Consider the following 19,475-nt stretch of genomic DNA (forward strand, 5'->3'; position numbering starts at 1 on the left):
GCTTGCACTCTGGAGTACACATTTTTTGTGGTGATTAAACTTCTGCTTCTGATGCCTTGGCATCCCTGCATGGGAAAGCCTCCAGTCCTTTGAGATAGGCTTCTCTTCCCGTGTTTTTTTCCTCCATTCTTTCGGTATTTCTGTCCTTCTTCAGACCTGTGAGGTTTTTTTCTTTCTATTCTAGTTTTTCTACATGCAGTGGTTCCTTACTTCCCTTTGCACTCACCAGACCACGTTGCTGCTGCTTTCTGTCTTCGCAATTCTTTTAGTATGCGATTAAGTACATAATGATGATAGTTCTGTGTTGGAATTGGTCTTTCGATGTGCTGCTCCAATTAGGTTAGTTGGGAACAGGAGAATTAAACACTCCTTACTTCACGCTGTCTGCAGAGTTGGAAAGACAGCCTAGCATCCATAGGCTCAGCCTACGACTAGGCGCCTTCCTTCAGGGTTGCAAAGCCTGAAAAACTTAACTGGATTTTTTGCTGAACAATCTGCACATCTTGCGTCCCGTAAATTCCCTGACATCTGCTTGGCAAGCCGCGATACGCATCTTTTTCTAGAAAGTGGCTCGGAAGAACTGAGGGATTTCTGTTTTCGTCTTTAATCTAGAAAGCCTTCTGCAAGTTGCTTTCACAGATCTATTTAAAGGCAGACAAAAATGTGAAGCTGCCTACCAAGAGGATTCTAGATTTTATTTTCTTTTTTACCAACTGGCTCTGGATCGAGTCTTTTAAATAAAGGTCGCTCTTCTCTGAGCAGCTGCCTTATTTGCTCCTGCCATCTCTTCTGTTCTGAAAGTAGCATCACTTCAGAGACTTTTCGGAGCAAAGGAGCCTCTTTCAAGTGCTCAGGGTTTTTTCCACACCTTCCCTCGGTGGTGTGGTATTGTTTGGCTGGAGTGTCCCTTCCTTTCCAGCAACCTTTCATTTTTCTGTAGAGGAGTTGGTTCTCGAGTCACCTCAATTCTCTTCCCAAGGGAAATTCGGACTATAAAAAGTCAGCTTTCCTGTCCTTGCTTTGTTGTAAACCCGCTTGCACTCTGGAAAAAAGAAGGAGGGGAAAAAAAAAGTAACCATGCTTTTTGCATGTGGCCCAGGTTGTGGGATCCAGCTTGTTAGAGGTAGCCCCCGGAGAAAACCCGGCCCCGCCAGTCGCCCGCCGCGGGCGGCAGAGCACTGGCCTTACTTCCCCGACGTCCCAGGGCTTTCTGGTCTCTCAGAAAGACTCACTTCTGGACGGAGTCCTCCGGGGGAAACACGGCCCAGTGCTTTTCCTGCAAAATGCCAGCGCTTTGTGATAGGGAGTTTGCACCGGGCTTCTGTAGGGACGGCTCCTTGAGTAGCCTTCCTTCTCTTGGTCTGTTTTTTTAAGTAAAAATGCTGCCAAGGAGGTGTTCCCCGTCCCATTTCCACCTTAGGGCTAAGCTCAGCGTTCCCCCCGCGGTGCTGTCCCGCGAGGACCTTGTCCACGCTCCCACCTGCCTTGCTTTCCCCTCCTCCCCCGCCATCCCTGTGCCACCACACCTCGCCAAAGGCGGACAAGCCCGGCCGGGCCCAGGCTGCCGGAGGAGTTGGTTCCCCTTCAGATAAAGCAGTTCCAGGTAAGGAGGCGAGTTTGTCCCCCGGCGAGGCGGGGCGGCGGCGGCTTTCCGCTCTGCCCGTGGCGTCTGGGCTGCGGCAGCGCCGAGCTGGCACGGCACGGCACCGCGCGGCCTTCGCGGTGCCCCGGCACCCGGCGCGGGGCATTTCGTTGAGCGTTTTTTGGGTTTTGTTTTTGTTTTCTTTCTTTCTTTTTTATCGGAGTGTTATAACTGTTAGCGTAACTGGCAAGATGCTCTTTACGATTTGAATGCGGAACGCTTTAAAATATTAATGATTTGAAAATGTAATTGGTAGGTCTTGTAAGCAGGCGAGGAGCTTGTGTTAAGTGCTAGCAATGTGTTTTCCTTTTAACACACCACGCAACGTGTAATGCCTTTCCTTCCCATCTAGGCTTGCCCGTATTCCCAGTGTCTCCGCACATGAAGAGCCTTTCATCCACCAATGCAAACAGCAAAAGGCAGGCTCAGCCAAGCTGTACTCCAGCCTCGAGGTTGGCTGCCAAACAGCAGAAAATTAAAGAAAGCCGGAAGACAGATGGGCTGTACACAGACGAAGAGGAGGATTTCCAACATGCATCTCTGCTGCAGAAATACAGCGAGTGTGAGAAGCCATCAGGGAAACGTCAGTGTAAAACAAAACACTTGGCACTGCAGGAGAGGAGAAGGAGGTCATCTCTGACAGGGGATGACACCACAGATATCGAAAATGCTGAAGATAAGGTATCTTTATTTAGATTTAATTGTCCACCAGCCTCTCAGAAGGCAGAGCCAGCCTGCTTAAAACTAATGCGCTGTCATGCATGCAGGGTAGCCGGGATTGCATTCAAATTTGTCCGTGGATGCTTTGCACATTCTGTATTTGCTTTTCTTAACCCCTGCACTATTGCAGGGGGTGAGGAATCTTGCAGGTCCTTCTTAAAAAATGAAACAGGAGTAGAAAAGTGTAATTCTTTGCTGGCAAAATGTAATCCCATTGCTGTATTGTAAAAACGAGGATAAAAAACCCCCACAATAATGGTTTTGACAGGTCACGGTAACCAGGAAAGTCAGGAAGCGACCAGAGCCTACTTCAGACTGCGACTCCTCGCCAGCCAAGTCGTACGAGCAGAAGCTGTACGATCGCCTGCAGCAGACTCCCTCGTTGCTACCCGTCTCTCAGCCCTCGCAGCTGCCGATCGCAAGCCCCCCTCAGGAGACCACCCCGAGCCGGCCCATGCCGCCCGAAGCGCGGAGGCTTATTGTCAACAAGAACGCGGGGGAAACGCTGCTGCAGCGGGCGGCGCGCCTGGGGTACGAGGTAAGGCTCTCTCGCCGCCCTGCGTGAGGTTAAAACCCTCTTTCCAGTTTTATAGGTGGAAATCATGTGAAGTGGCAGCTTTGAGTGTGGTCGTTGAAATTTGTGGGGTGGCCCCCCCACCCCCTGCTGCATTCCCTTCCCTGTCTGGGGGTCTGGGGCAGTTCGCTGCCGGAATGGGTCCCCATAGCTGGCGGGGACGCAGGGTATGCAGCATCCTGCGTGAACGAGCAAAGGGTAAAGTTTTATTGGTAACCCTTGCTTCTGCTTAAATATGAGCCATTTGCAAACAGAATGAATGTCTCTTTCTTAAAAAAAAAAAAAAAAAAAAAGTCTTTATGGTGATCTTTAATGAGCTGTATGAGTTTCGCTTTTATTATTTGTGAAGAGCGTGTAGTTTAGGAGAAGGGTTTTATTTTTTGGCCTTTTCTCCAAGGCGTATCTGGTATGTGACACAGGATGTAGCGCTTGGTGTGTCCTCTTGCATGATCAGATGCAAGGAGGAGCACTCTGCATGCTTTATGCTGGGAGTCTGGAGCTGCTTGGCATAGCTGGAGCAACGTTGTCTAAGGAAACGGCCCCCCTCTTGCTAAAAAAAATGAGAAACTGATGAATCCCCTAGCCCTGCTGTTTTGAAGCATGCTTTTATTGGGGAAGTACGGACACGTAGGTATGAGTGTCATTCTTGCTCAACTTCTGATCTCGCGAAGAGGTGTTACACTGCAGAGAGCAATTGCTGCAGGGTTCGCCTTGGTGGTGGGCGGTTCCACATGGACCTCGGAGCTGGGGCTTGAGGTGGCATCAGCTCCGGCCCATGTGGGACCTGCCCAGCCTCAGGGTTTGGTTGAAACCTCGAAATGCTCTTTGTACAATTGGAGAGCTTCGTGGTGGAGAGAGGCCTTCTCCATCTCTGGAAGGCAGGGTTTGTTGGAAAGGTTTTGTTTACCCTAGTCAAAGGCTTCTCCTAACCCAGGGCACTTCAGCACTGGCTAGGAGGAGGAGAAGTGGTTGTTACAACATTGCTATGGTAATCTCCATAATTTAAATGATTTAATTTCCTACGGACCTAAAATTTCCTACGGATCCAAAATAAAAATGTGTTGTAGCATGTGCTCTAAGCTCTCGGAGTGTGTTTTCTTCCTGCGCAGTGTCTGTCGGGGCGAGTACAGCTCGCATGGTGCAGGTTGCCGTGGGATGCTTGTGCACTTTGCTTTCGGTGCCCGGTGCGCTCCGCTGAGCACAGCTCAATGGGAGCAGCTCCGAAACTTCGCGATGGGCTGAGGTCTTGCTCAGGCAGGCGCCGAGGGCTCTCTGTTCGCTTTGCTGGTAGTGGGAGCTCTCTGCAGCATTGGCCCTTAGCGGGCTGGTTGCAGAAGGCTGGGGATGCCCAGGCTCCCTGCGGTGGGCGTCCTGGGGCCCTGGCGTAACCTTCTGTGCTCACCATGCCTTCCCGTCTTGAGCTGATGGGGGGGGTTTTGATTTTCTGACTTGGATTCACCCAAAAGTTCAAGCGAACACCGTGTTTTTAATAGGCTTAAATATTCTGATCGTTTGACTTGATGGTTTGCCTGGCGTTGACAAGTGCAGCAGCAAGGTCCTGTTGCTGGCGGAGCAGGGGGGGGCGGTCCGTGCACCCAGGCTGCCGCCAGGATCCGGCATCGTCTGGTCTTTCAAGGCTCGGAGCGGTGGGTGGCTGCACTGCTTGTCAGGGCTTCATGTGGCCTGTGGCGAGCTCTGATAGTTTGGTCAGCTGTGGAAGCTCTGTAGCTGTGGTGTTTTTCTTGCTAGCAACCAGACTACCGCAGTTAGTAGAAAGCTGATTTTCCTCTGTCTCCAGAAAAATCAGGATGGTCAAGAAGTTACAAATTCCTCCGTTTAAAAAAAAAATAAAATTTAAAAATCTCTATGGGTTGAGGTGATTTTGCTGGCCTGTGACTTGCGGCAGCTGCACACGTCTGTTTTCTGCCATCCCCGTTAGTGGGGCAGCAGCCTTTGGTGGCTGCAGTGTGATGGCGGGGGGGCTGATGCTGACATGGGAGCACTGGAAGCCCACAGGCACGTGGGGGCTTTTCTCGTGGCTGCTGCGGTGGCAGCAGGCAGCCCCGTGGCCCCTTGCCAGCCCGATGGCAGAGGAGGCGAATGAGCCCGTGCCGCTGGGGGCCGTGGCTTCCAAAGGGACGCCAAGTGCCGGTGCAGGACTCGGCGCTGGAAGAGGCTGGCACCGCAGAGCCGTGATGGCGGCAGGGATGTTCTGTGGGGCAGAGCAGCAGCGACAGCTCTGCGCTGAGAGTGGGTGAACTCGTGCCTGCCCTTGGCTGCTTGCCTGCCTTTGCAGCAGGGATGCCTGGCGGCCGTGCAGGGATCCCACCAGAATCCCAGAGGCCAGTGCTGGCACCTTTGACGTGCAAAGATGCTGGTGAGCTGTATATATTGCTCCTGGACCCGTGAGGAGCCCAAATGCCACTAGCTCAGGTGCCTCTGCCCTACTCTCAACTGCACAGAATGGATGTGCCCCACATAGCTGCAGGAAGGGAGGCCACAGGTGGTTACGATTTTTCGTGTAAAAGCTGACGTGAGAGTGAAACATCGAAGGACAAATGCGGCTTGTGTCTGGTCAGACAAATTGCAGGGCTGCAGCCAACAAGGCTACTTAGAGGCAGTGCGGCAACTGGTCTTCGGTGCTGGAAATCCATACGGGCTGAGCAAAACCCTGCCGAAGCTGGTGGGAAGCTTTCGCTTTTCTTCAGTAGGCTTCTGCACCGGGCCTTGCTTCATCAGAATGTTCGCAACCCATCCCAGGGTATAGGAGCTCTCGAATCCATTCTGTTTTCCCCATTTGAAACAAATGACTTGAGGTAATAGTAGTCTTAAAACTGTAATTTACTTTTTGTGAAGGGGGAATTATAGGGAGCGTAAAGTTTTTTTTTTTTGGAAAAAATTACAAAAGGCTTGCATAATGCATTTGATGGGAGAGGAAACACTGGCTGTCTTTGTGCCGCTTGTTGCTTTTTGGTGCGAGCCTGGACTTGGAAAGTTCTCTGGTGAATTTGGGATTAAATCCTGCCTGGGAAGGCAGTGAAGTTAGAGGAACGTGTGGTGTGTGGTAGGGGTGGGGGAAAGATGGTGTTTGTTTCTGCGGGGGGGATGTTAAACACTCACGAATACAGGGTTTTATCCAGGCAGGGGGAGAGGGTTTGCCCTGGGGATGCCTCACGCGAGGGTCCAGCCCTCATGGGTCGCTGGTGGCACCGCCACAGGAGCTCCTGAGCATCGTCCTGGCCCTCGCACAGCTCCCTTGGGGCTCCCGCACCCAGCCAGGGGACGAGCATCACTTCTGGAGTTTGGCACGGTGCTGCGGGGAAGCCTTACGGCTCAGCTTATAACGCCTCGCCCAAGGACCGTGTTTCGAGGTTGGGTGGGATGGAATAACGCTTCTTGGTGGCAGCATGCTTGCCCAGGGCATGGGGGATGCCCAGGGTGTGGGGGATGCACAGGGCATGGGGCATGTGCAGGAGGATGCTGACCCCTCCCCTTGGAAAAGGGGCAGGAGTTGCTGCAGAGCACGGGTGGGAGAGACTAAAGCGAAGCGCACCTCTTTGTAGAGGAGGGTGGAGGATGCATGTTTGCATGCACCTTCTAACCTTGTTGTTTGCAATTTGGCTAACAAACTGCAGGCAGCAGAAGCGGCAGTGGCACATATCTTGGCTGGTGACGTGCTAGCTTGACTCTTTGGATTAACTGCGAGTGATTTTCAGATTGCTGGTTTAAATGGAGCACCTGAACAGACATTAAATTGCCCCGTGGCACTTTCACAGCCTTTGTCTAACGTTAGCGAGAGATGCTTATGAAACCAAAAGTGTGTTTGCGGCACCACATGTTCCCGTGTTCAGCAGTGATGGCTAATTTTTTTGTAAATTGAATAAATCATGTTAAAAAAAGTTAATGAGGCATTTAATTAATTAACAATGTAGAGTTTTATGGTCTTTATGGTTACATTTTGTGGTTAATGGCATTTTTCTTATAGCCTCTTAACACAGAATTGCTCGACAAAATTAGCCTTTTCGTCCAGTAGTAGGTATTCTGCCCTAGGACGAGCCTTTCCTTTTTACAGAAATAGATGAAAGTTGTTCCTTTATTTTGAGTTGCAGAATCTATTTTAAATGGTAACTGCATGCTAAAAGTGGAGCTGAATACAGCAGCCGCTTCTGCTACCTATATCCATCTGCTAATTTGCTTGGCAAGGTGGTCTGGTTTTGAAGGAAAATTCCTACCTGCGGGGTATAATTTCACACAACCCTTTTTTAAGGGCTTGACCGAGTGCAGGGTAAAGAGCATCCTTTCTGGACCGATTTTTGGCCTTTGGGCTGATGAGCAGGAATGTGAAGAGCCCCTGTTCGGTGAGAGGGGGGACGGTGAGGATCCCAGGTTAGACCTGTGGGTGTATCACGTGTGGGTGGTGGACCGCTCCGTCCCGACAGCAGGTGAGGGGGATGCTCTGGTGTCTGGGACGGGCGGCTCATTAGCTCCCCGCTTTAGCCTGGTTAGTGCGGGCCTGCTAAAAGAGCAGCTTCATGCTGTATCCTGGATACCAGCTCTCGGGTCAGGTATATCCAGAGCACAGATTATTGTGGGCTTTCCGGGTAGATTTTGAAACAGGAAGAATAAATGCATCGCGCCTGGCGGTTGTTTTATTCTCTTGCTTCGGCAAAGCAAACACTCGCCCCCTCCACGCCGTATCCCGCTTTGCAAGGATGTCGCTCAGCCTTCGAGAGGAGCAAATGCAAAATTAATAGCTTGCCACTAATCTGGGAATGTGGGGGCTATTTTATACGTGCAGCATCACTTAGAAATGTGAGTGGGTTTCTTTTTTTCTCTTTTGCATCTGAGACAAATCGAGGAAGACTCGCACCATCCTAAATTTTTGGTTGAGTGATGGAGCAGTCATTGTTTCAAGGCTGTGCGACAGCTTAGAGCTGAGTCTGGCCTAGGCTTTCGACCGTGGTATATTTGACTGCAAGATGAATTGTGTTAAATTCACATGGCTTCCCACGGCGCCGGGCTCGTTATTGGAACCTGGCGCCTGGCTTTAGTTCTGCATGCAGAAAACCAGGGTGGGTGAAAATGGGATTTCCCTCATCTTGATAGAGCTGGGCTTTTTTTTTTTCTTTTTTTTTTTTGTTTGCCGACAGCAAACCGTCCTTTGTGTGTCTTAAATGTGTTTTGTTTCGGGTCACGCGCTTTTTCTTTTTAAAATCAAACTGACGTCGGCTGTGCTGCTGTTGTGCTTGCAGAATTTTCTGCTAAAAAACGCAGATGTAAGAGTAAAAACCTTCCTGCTAGCTTTACATATGGAAGTTTTGAGAAGTGGAAAGCTGTTGAGTTTTGTCTGCAAAATTTGCATGTTCCCCCTCTGCGACAATTCCTGACGTTGGGGGCCACAGGCAGATCCCTGCGTGGCGCGGAGCGCTCTGTGCTGCTTTGCACGAGCTCGTCTGCTCGTGGTCTCCGCTGTGTCTCCTGAAGAAGCAGGACTTTCAATGGCTTCCCCTTTTCTTTTCCTTTTGACTGACCTGTCTCAAAGAGGGTAACTTACATCGTAGGGGGTTTGTGTTTTGCCCTTTTCCCCTTGCCTTTTCCTTCAGGAAATCGTGCATCTCTGCAGCAAGAAATAACTCAGTGTATCTGTTTTTTCCTCCCATTTCCAGGAAGTGGTTCTGTATTGTTTGGAAAACAAGGTGTGTGATGTGAATCATCGTGACAACGCGGGTTACTGTGCCCTGCACGAGGCCTGTGCCAGAGGCTGGCTGAGCATTGTGCGGCATCTCCTGGAGTACGGGGCTGACGTCAACTGCAGCGCTCAGGATGGAACCAGGTTAGCAGCACCCCTGGCCCAGCATTGGGTGGTCACCACTACCGGGCAGTAGTTTCTTCAGTCATGATGGTGGGAGAAAGCGCTCCTTCCCTTCTCGGCTTCTTTATCCTCCCCTTGTCCCCCTTCCCATCCTGCGTGGAACCCCCCGAGCGGGTGACGTGCCGTGGCCTCCTTATCACTGTTCCTCGGGCAGGAGCGTGCAGGGCTCGGGGACCTCCTCCATTCGCCGGTTAATAAAGCGGCGGGGGCACGCTTTCGTTGTGACTTGAGTTCAGTGTAATTTTTTTTTCCTCAGGGAATTTTAATACGTTTGTTTTGGTGTTATTAAAAGAGTTTGTGAAGTTCCCAGCTGCAGGGCAGGAAGGAGCGATACTTGAGCTGCAGCCCCGCTCATATGCGCTCCAGGTCCTTTGAGTTGTGCCGGAAGAGTGGGCTTTGCCTTGTTAGCAGGGTTACTTTTAAGAGCACTTCAGGGTTTTGCGAGGATTTGGTGTGCGAGTCCTATATACACTATATAAAAATGTTGTTTTCCTGAACTGTTATAAACTGTATCTGCTCATTTGATATTTTGGATTTTTTTTTTTGATGTCGAATTAGGCTTTTTTTTCCTTTCCCTCACAAAGTAGCAAGGTTCTTTAGCTCCTGTGCTCGCAGAATAGACAGTGAGATTTTTTTTTTTTAATAGAAATGCTGCTCCGCATCTTTTTTAAGCTGCTTGTGCATCTCTTAAAGTACCTCTTTGACCTTCTCTGCGGGGCTGACCTTGCGTTAACTTTTTCCACAGCATACGCAGAACATTATCCAGTCTATGCATTTTGGGGACGGCTCGCTTTGTATTCTGCGAAGCTCCTGCAGCTTGTTATCTTAAATGGTTTATCGCATTCACTATCACCATCCGAATAGCCAGGGAGGTAAAATTAGCATAACTAAGAGTCTGTCCCTTTTGTTTCTAAGCTCTTTATTTATTAACTTGGGAAGGGAGGAGTCAGGAAAACAAAAGTCCCAAGAGGGCTGGTTAGGATGGTCCATTAGAAGTTCATGATGGTCTGTCGTTACCGGCCCATCACGGCCGAAAGGAAACCTTTCTGGAGAAACATTGAAACTCTGGCTGGATTGTCAGATTCCTTCTCCATCTCCCACTTCTTCGTGAGACGTCTCGCCTCTCTAGGCTGACAAACAGCCCCGCATTTTCTGCTGTCTCCAACTTTACAATACATGACCTGTGCAACAGCAGCGAGTTGCCGTAAATTATTACCTAAATTATTTTTGTCTCACCAGAATAACCTGTAGAGAAAATTAACCCCAAGTTTCTGACCAGTCTTAATCACCTGCCAGTTCAGAGTCCACCTTTTGATTTCGATTCACAGATGGAGCTGATTTTCAAGAAAGAAACTTGGCTTATGTACCGTGAAAAGTTGTTTTGGGGAAAATGCATTTTAGAAATGAACATAACAATGATCTGATCATAGATGGTAATATCATAACTCAGCTTGTGGTCCCCTTTATTTTCTGATGGGAGACTTTTTTTTTTAAAGCTGCCCAACAGACAGCGTGAATCCAAAATGTATCTAATATACAGATAAAAGATGGTCTAGCTGCCCTGAATTGAGCAGGACAGAGAGCAGAAGCTTCTGATCTGCATTGTCCCCTGCCTTTTGGTAGGGCCAGACTTCTCTGACTCTGTAGAGTAAACCATGACTTTCATAAAACAAATCCCATTTCTGTCTTGAAGCCTCAATAAGTTTTTCTCCTCTAACTTTTAGGAGGAAAGAAGTGTCAGTCTTCCTCAATTGTATTGCTTTTAAAATGCAAATTCCTGAACATGTTCACCCCTTGGTAAGAAATTTAAATCTCAAAAACAAAAAAAACCCAAGCAAACCTACCGTCAAAGACTTATCCCCCTCCCCTGCTTTTATGACTACACTGGATATGTCTTATTGTTGCCCCCTCTGCCACCTCACAGGCCCACTAGCCAAAGATCTTTTCGGTCATGCTGGAAGCTTTCAAGTCTCCAGATGGTAGCAGCGGACGTGTTTAGTTTTGTTCAGCCAGTTTAACCTAAATCTGCAAAGAGCTGTGATGTAACTGCACGAGCTGTGATGTAACTGCATATGCTGCGTTTGTTAGTGTGGCAGCCTGGGGCGTCACTTGGATCACACCTGCCTGAAGCTTTGGTCTGCGTTACGTCGATGCCTGCTTGCCTCTGTGGTCAACTTTCCGGAGGGCACTCTGTGAAAAGTTGTGACAAGTGAGGGTATGGCTTCGCTCTGAACAAAGCATCCGTACGAACGTGAAGGATGTAGGAAAGTTCTGCGAAGTCCACATCGTCTCTCCTTGCTGTCCCCCCCGGCGTGCGGCAGGTGCTCCCGTCACCGTGGTGGCTTTGCGTGCGTGTTCACGTTTTGAAAGCGAAGCAGAGACCCGAGCCTCTGGCTTTGGCGTTGCCTTTTCCGTCCCTGCACAGCCAGTCTGTCGCGAGTTCAGTACCTAGGGCTGGCTTTCGGCCTCTGGTTTCTGATGCTGTCGGAAATCTTGGTGAAGCCAAACCCAAATGAAGCGCCAGGCTGCAGAGGCAGGGCAAGGAGGTGGCGGCATGGCGGGGGGGGGGGTAGGTACAGTGCGTTCCTTCCCTTCACCCTGGGCTCAGCGCTGGGGCTCTGCTATCTGCGGCACACCGTGGCCTCTCTCTGCCCTATACATGGCGCATCTGGCCGGGCTAAATACAGCGCTCTGCTGCTGTTGTCCCCCTTAAACTCAATGCTGAGCCTGGCCCTCCAAATGCAGCGCCTGCAGCCCCTGAATACACAAGTGCTCTGCTGCTGAATTAGTAGCTAATCAAAGATTATTGTAGAACGGGGCAAGATCTTTAAGACCTGTCTCAGAGGTGCTACAGTCACTAAGGGCTCTTAATCGTCTTACCTATAAATAATAATAGACTGTGCTTAAAGAGGTGAGCGCTTTCCTTCCCTGACAGGACCCCAGTGAGTGCGGTAGCTCAACAAGGGGCATAAGACGACCAGCGCCTGACATTAGCAAGGATGGTTGCTGGTGCATTTGGCCTTACGTCCTTGTTCTTCTCTTCTTACCTCCATGCGTGCCCTAGCTGAACCAGCGCCGCTTTAAAAACAAAGCCAACGTGCCAAAAATACAGGCATCTCCTGCCTGGTAGCAAGGCCTCTCCATTGCTTCAGAGTCCGTTCGCTAGATTCACCCTCCGCAGCCAGTTTTGCTTTATCCTTCTCGCTGGCAGCTGATGAGCTCAGCCCTTTTTTATTTATTCCTTGGGAGGACCGTGCCAAGATGGCTCTCTTCCTGCGTCCTTTCAGCTGGTCTTGGCAGAGCGATACCCTCCAGCAGCTAATTGCGTTAAAGAAGAGGCAGCCAGTGTAGCTGCCCTCCTGCAGCTTGTGCCTTGCCTCTTCCGTGGGGCAGGGTTGCATAATAGAGTAGATGGAAATAAAAATAAAACGCCAAGATACGGTATTGCTCGGCGAGTTACGAGACCTCTTTTCGCAGCGAGGAAATTCTGGTGGTGCCTGAAAGGCTGAGAGCAAACCCTGACTGGTCTAAATAGTTTATAATTTTGGTGATGGAATGATAAACCCCCAGTGAAATGTTTTCCTAACTCTAGTAGCGGTAAAAATAGTAGGAAGAATTCGACAGTACACAAGAGAGGGTTGAGACGTGTGTCTCCTGTAGGATATTGCAGCTCTTGAATGTCCCCAGATCCTTCTGGGGCCTTTTGAAGGGTTTGTTTTAGAAATGAGCTGTACTCCCGTTAACTGTACCATTAGGGATAGAGAGAGTGTTTATTTCCACGATGCTCAGGGCGGAAAAGATTATATGGGCAAACCAGCCCAGTGAGAGGACTCCCAGGGATCTTTTTTTTCCCATCGGAAAAAGTTGCTGACTCCAGTAGTCACTTTTGCGTGCTACGAAGAGGATGGTTAAACTCCGCCAAGACTGAAAAATACTCCATCCTCTGCCAGTCCTGGTGGGAGAAGCAAACATGAGTAGCTGTGCCTTTGCATGGTCCCGCTCATGAGCTTGCCAAATAAGCTGTGCTAGCCAGTAAAAGAGTCTGTCAGCACTCTGTTATTGCTTTTGTCCCCCTGCCTTATCTATGGGGAATCTCCTTTTTTCCCCCCTCCCCACCAGTGTTTTCTTTCCTCCCTTTCCTTCCTTCTGTTTATTGTTCTTCCTCCTTCTGCATGGCTTTACTGCGCCTTTCCTTCCCCTTGCCTCTATAAAGTCCCGTCTCGGGCCCGGGGCGGCCTCCCTGTGCTCTGGCAGGTGACAAAGACGGGTCTCCCTGCCCCACTGCCTGCTCTGCTGCCTGGTCTGCTGCCTGCTCCGCTGCCTGTGCCCCTGTCTGCACTGCTGTGCTGGGCTGGGTGGCCCCAGGGAGAGGGGGGTCCCATCCTGGGGTTACAGCCCATGCGCTGCGATGTTTCTTTCCTCGGGAATGCCCAGGCGCCCCTTAATAAACTCATCCGGGTGTCGTTAAATCGATTGAAACAGAGGGCGGTGATTTAGATGCTGTTTTTAATAAGTTAAAGGATCATCTTGAATTCATTACTGCATCAAAAACCACTTAGGTAAGTCAGTTTAAAAAAAAAAAAAACCAAAACAAAACCAAACAAGAAAACCCACAAACCAATAAACCCACAACACCCCCTCCCCCGCCCCAACCAGAAAATCCTAATTCTGAAATAAAATGGAAAACAGTTCAAAATTAAAGACTCTAGTAAAATGAGGGAGCGGGGAGGAAAAAGCGTCCCTAGCATTTGGCGGCAGCTGAAATTCTCATCTGTTCCTGGTGCCTGTTGCCAGACTTTCAGCCAGGGATGCTTCATGCCCAGTGGGGGACAGGAGGGTTTGCAGCAAGGCTGACCTTTCCCACTGTGGATGCTCGGAGTGTCGTGACCTGACAGCTCGGGCCTCAGATGCTTGCTGACAGCCAGAAACACCCGATACTTCTTCAGCCTCCGTGTCGGCACCCCTGTTATTTGTTACCTCTTGGCATTGTATCGCCTGGGGTGTTTAACGCCGGCCAGGTCCTGGATGTGCGGGGTGCTGCGTAGGCACGCGGTGCTGCGGCGGCAGTCCCTGTGCAGAAGCACTGAGTTCATAGGTGGAGGTGGGAGGGTGAGGCTTACGGGGGCCCCGGGAATGCTGGCTTCTCCAGCGCCGTCTGTCCCAAGGGCATCAGATTGTTTCAGTGATAAGAGACTTTACCTGAGAAATTGAGAAAGGGATATTCTGACCCTTTGCAAGACCTCACAAACCTCCCTGGTCTTTGAATTTGAAAGTGGCTTTTCTAAAGAGCGGCCCGTCGGGCTTTGAAGGCATGCACGTGTTGTGCTCTCCGGTGCTGGGGGTCTGAGGGGTGGCACGAGCTGGACTGAGGACTGTGCTCAGGAGCTCGAGGATCACCTGTTTGCTGTGTTGGTGGCCTGGGGCACGCAGGAGACGGGCAGCGCGGGATAAGCCCTCTCTCTATAGGGAACGAGCCTCAAACTCTTCAAGTGCAGCTCCTCGTGTCAATACAGCGTGCATATGCCAAACCCAAAACTGCGTACAGCTTTCCAGCAAGATGGGGGCAAGCGAGAGTGCTTCACGTGTGACAGATGTTAATTGCCCTAAGTCACAGCCCACTGGAAAATACTTGAGTAAACACACCTGGAACATAATTCTTTTTGAGATGGATCAGAGTCACCCTCCTACCCTCGGCGCTATGTGGTGTGCCTTCCTCTTCTGGCTGTTTTGCTCTGCCGCTGCTCTGTCCTGAGCTCACGTGGATGCCAGCCCGTACAGAAGCGGTGGTGACATAGAGGGGACATTGCTGCATGTGGCCGGAGTGGGGATGTGGCCTCTTCGCAGGAGGGAGTTTCAGCTCTGGTTGTTAGCCGAGCATTGCGTGGCAGATTGGTAGACGGAGCTCAGGGGTTTGCTAGTCTGTGCTTCCAAATGACTTCTCCTTGTAATGTCATTCTTGAAAGCTTTCCAGGAAGACCGTATGTGATCCTGGTTCAAGTTCTTCCTTACTTCTCTTGCGTTTTAATACATCTGTTTGAGGGCTTGAAAGTTTGTTGGGGTGCAGTGGTGTAGACAGCCTAAAGGAGAAGGAGTGTTTAGTTGAGTTGAACTGCCATGATTACTGGCCACTGCATTTGACTCCCCTTTCAGTTCCCTGCTCATCACCCTCTAAGGAAAAGATGGGATTTTAACACATCTTCATTAGTCTAAAGGGTAATATATTCTACTTTCAGACAACTCCCTGTTACATATAATCAATTTTAAAGGCAAAAGTTAATGCGATTTATAATTAGCGATAAGGAATTCTAAACCTGGAATTACAGGCATGTGCATTAATGAATAATCCTTCTGTAGGCTCACAAAATCTATGTCTGAGCTTGTATAGATTGCTCGTGCCACGTAAAATGCATTAACTTCTAGGTGGACTAAACTTAAAATAACATGTTTTTCTATTCTCCAAGTAGAAAGGTTGAATTGTGCTGCAAATACATTTGCAAGTACTATTTAAAGAGGATATAGAGCGGAGGTTTAATTCCTAGCAAATTCTCATAACTTATTTCTGTGTACATAATTTAGGAGCTTTGGGTAACTGATTTCTGTGCTTGCCCAGAGGCAGGCTGAATGAGCCCTTACTCCACAGCATGCTGTTAAATTGGCAGAGATTTGGAATGGTAGAGTGACTTGCAGCAAAATGATGTTTGTGAAGCTTCACGCAAACTCCTGCTTTCTGTTACAGCGGTGTAATTACTTTACTGGCCCTCGAAATACGTACGGCAATGAATAGATGTAACAGAAATACCTGCCCCAAGCAGCCTGACTGTCAAAAGACAAGAGGGGAGGAGATGATGTGCAAGTAAAACCGACGAGATGATTGGCAGCTGTATTAATAGTGTTATTTTCTATAAATAACTTTGATCCGAAGTCAGAAGTTTCTTGTCAGACACATTTGCATAATAGTATTGAGTCAAAATGTAACGCCGTGATTTTTTTTTTTGATTTCCCTAGACCAATCCATGACGCGGTCGAAAACGATCACTTGGAAATTGTCCGCCTGTTACTGTCTTATGGTGCTGATCCAACACTTGCGACCTACTCTGGAAGGACCATCGTGAAAATGACCCACAGTGAGCTCATGGAGACTTTCCTCACAGGTGCGTGGCCATGTTGCTCGGGGCTCTGCTCGCTGTGGTGAATGGGGGGACATTCCTCGGCCGCCCAGCGGGAATGGCTTCGTGCTGAGGAGCGCTGGGGTAGGCTGCAGTAGCTCCCTCTCTGCCTGCAAAAACGCGGTGACTGCAGGTGGGAAGCGTAGCCATGCATGGGGGCTCCTTCTAACCGAAACTCATTTAATAAGTCGTAAGGATTATGCCACTATCAGACTTGGTTCGTAGGAGGTCAGCTGGCTGTTTCAGTGCCTTTGGTTTTCTGCTTGAAATGAAAATAAGAAACTTGCCAAATCGAATAGCTGTTTGTTAAACATAATCACGTTTTCCTGTGGTCTTGCTTTTTATCATTCTAGTACTTGTTTTTTTTGCAAGTTCTGCCTCGTTTTATATCTGAAATGCTGTAAAACTATATTAAAGGCTCTTGTCTTTAAACACGTCCATGTTGTAACATGGTTTTAGGTTTTTTCCCTGTTAGTTTTGGATAAAGACACTTGCATTCCCTAATAACTTACCTCTGAAAATGTTTGCAGTGTTCATAGTCAATGAGTTTAAGTACTCATCCACTTATCTGTTTAAATGGTGCAGTGTAGAAAGCACATAGGTGTATCAAGACTCCAGTAAAGTCTGGTATCTTGGACTTCTTAGCGTCTTGAATCCTAGTATCTTTTCATCAACACAACTAGCAAATCTCCCAAATGACGTTTGTAGAAAAGAATTACATCTGAACATATCTGTGTGGAAAAGCCTTTTCCGTCACTTTCTCTGGGGCCACTGTTTCACCCCCAAGTTGATATCCAGAATAACTGTGCAGGCGAAAAAGTGTGATACATCCTATCTTTCACAAAAATGAAATGCCGCTCTCGGTTGCTGAAGCTTAAGGTTGGGTCCATCCATGTTAGACCATGGGTGATTATTTGATGTGGTGGGTCATTATTTGATGTGATGGGAGAATGGGTGCGGGAGAAAAGCGAATTCCAGGAATATTTGCAAGAATGGTGTGTGTATACGCTGTTTTTTGTAGCATGGGTATCAGGAATACTGTGTGGGTTTTATTTGATGGAAAGGATGGAGCGTGCGTAGTGAGACTCTGTATGACATACAGTCTGCTAAACTTGCCAGCTTTATGTTCTCATCAGTATGTTTTTGTTGTTGTTTTTTCCTCTCCAGAATATTTAACTGACCTGCAAGGTCGGAGTGTTGATGACCCTGGTTTGTACTGGGATTTCTATGGCAGCTCTGTGTGCGGTGAGCAAATGTTACCCTTTATTTCTTTGTATGCGGAGACTTTCAAAACATGCGGCACGTGGGGGTGGGGGCTGTTTTGTTTTTATGGTAGAGGAGGCTAGGAAGGAAGCAAACTGATTTTATTTACAGATCACGTTGTTGGAAGAAAAAGCAAGACCTGCAACAGTCTCTTCAGTGCTGACTTGGCACCTTTATTCGATTTTATTTAGATCCAAAAGATGAATCTGGATTTGACATCTTGGCAAATCCTCCTGGACCAGGTGATGAAGACGAAGATGGCTTCAGTGATGTGTTTGAATTTGAATTTTCGGATGAGCCCCCCTTGCCGTGTTACAACATTCAAGTGTGTCTCTCTCAGGGGTAAGAACAAATACAGGGTTTGGGGTAAAAATAGCTGAGACGATCTGCTTGGGAGCAGCAGTTTGTGTCTGAGGAAATACATTTGCATTTATCTAACGTAAATGAGAGCGCAGTACTGTAACTGCCAGGCTTTTTAGAAATAAGCTAATAGGAGGTGAGAGGGGGAAAAGGCTGACTTGTCGGGGCTGTGTTTTGAGTGCCATACTCTTGAGCTGAACGAATGATGTTTGAACACAAATGCTTTCCCTTGTCCCAGGTAGGCACCTTGATAGAACACCCCAAAATACAGATGCTTCTAGCATTTAAATTTGGGTATCATGTTTGTAAGGTGTTCTTAATTTTATTTAACTTCTGTTTTGCTGAGTAGACATGCTTTTGTGGATGATGAAATGACACTGTTACTGCTGTTCAGAGTCTGCAGCAAAACACGTTTAAATTAAAAAATTGTATTCTTAATCTGAGAAAAATCCCTCTGTTGACTTGTATTTAATGTGGGCATCTCTGGAGGTCAGAGGTGCTGAAATTTCTGATTATAACTCTAGGCCATCCCCTAACTTGCTAAATGGGAGCTGGGCTCAGCCAGGCAAGCCTTTAACCACGTGAGCAGCAGGGATGGCTGCTGACCCACGTGTGCGCCCACGAGCCCTGGGTTTGTATAGGCTCCAGTGCCCCGGCATGCCTGGTCCCTCTCCTTCCCCAAAGCTGCGGAACTATGAGTAAATACGTACGCGCCTGTACATCTGTTATACTCGCCCCCCTGGGCAACGGTCTTGATTTCAGGGAGGTTGTTTGTGCGGGAGGGTTTGGCACACGGCAATACAGTGAAGAGTCGAGAAGCCCGTCACTTAACGTCAGTTATTGGAGCCTGTTTCTCCTTCACTTCCACAGACCACGAAACTGGCTTTTGCTCTCAGACGTGGTGAAGAGGCTAAAAATGTCATCTCGCATCTTCCGCTGCAACTTCCCCAATCTGGAAGTTGTCACCATCACGGAGGCAGAGTTTTACAAACAGACTTCCCTCAGCCAGTTGTTCTCTTGCGCTACAGAACTTGAAGCTTTTAATCCGGAGAGCAAAGAGCTGTTGGACTTGGTAGAGTTTACAAGTGAACTCAAGACTTTGCTCGGCTCCTCGCTTCACTGGTTGCATCCGCACGAGGACCCTCCCTTTGACATCCTCTGGTGAACCATCAGGCCATTTAATGTACAGTGCTCTATACAGTTACTTCTTTATGTATATGTGTTCAAATGCAATTGTTTCTGTAAAGAAAGGACACTATTAAATATGAAAATATCTTTCCTTTATATAAGAGATCTGAATTCCAGTTGGATGGATTTTGGAAGAATTTTTTTTTAACTTCAATCAGTTTTTACAAAATTGTTATATAATGTTTCTTTAAATGCACACAGGCTTTGGGATAAGTTTGTTATTACTCGGAACACATTTTTTTTTTAAAGAATACACCCACACATTGACTTTGTTTCATACAAAGCACTGATTACACAGAACATACTTTTTCTAGGTGATGTGATCAAAGTCGTGTGGCTTGTTTGGGAGATAGAATTCGGTAAGGCACTTGGTGATATTATTTTTGTTTTTTTGTTTACAGAATTACCTGCTTTGGCCAGGTAAGCACTATTGAATATAATTCAATAGTTTGTAATATAAATTAAACCATATCCATACACATCAACTAATTGTAAGAACTTTTATATCCTAATTTAAAAGCTGTGAAATTTAGTTTTCACACATCAAACCGGATTGTTTATATATGTTTAAACATTTTATGCTCTTTATTTAAAGAAGACTTTGAACTATTTTTTCTGTACCTTGTAAAATATTGAAAAACTAACATATGTTGAAGTTGCTTGAAACTGTACATAAACTAAATTTTCTGA

The 19,475-nt window shown here is 48.1% G+C and overlaps 1 protein-coding gene across 1 annotated transcript in view; it reads left to right on the forward strand.

The window, feature by feature from the left end:
* BCOR (BCL6 corepressor) overlaps positions 1-18,762 on the forward strand; it is a gene marked incomplete at both ends in the record, with an annotated part of 38,109 nt that extends 19,347 nt beyond the window's left edge. Inside the window, 7 exons of the mRNA XM_082004921.1 lie at positions 1,995-2,323; positions 2,631-2,900; positions 8,603-8,769; positions 15,814-15,959; positions 17,142-17,219; positions 17,429-17,579; positions 18,468-18,762. Of these exons, the coding sequence (XP_081861047.1) occupies positions 1,995-2,323; positions 2,631-2,900; positions 8,603-8,769; positions 15,814-15,959; positions 17,142-17,219; positions 17,429-17,579; positions 18,468-18,762 (1,436 nt within the window). The remainder of the gene's footprint in view (positions 1-1,994; positions 2,324-2,630; positions 2,901-8,602; positions 8,770-15,813; positions 15,960-17,141; positions 17,220-17,428; positions 17,580-18,467) is intronic.
* Between the last annotated feature and the right edge of the window lie 713 nt (positions 18,763-19,475).

This window comes from Phaethon aethereus (assembly GCF_964289735.1).
Source record: "Phaethon aethereus genome assembly, chromosome: 1".
NCBI classification, from domain to species: domain Eukaryota; kingdom Metazoa; phylum Chordata; class Aves; order Phaethontiformes; family Phaethontidae; genus Phaethon; species Phaethon aethereus.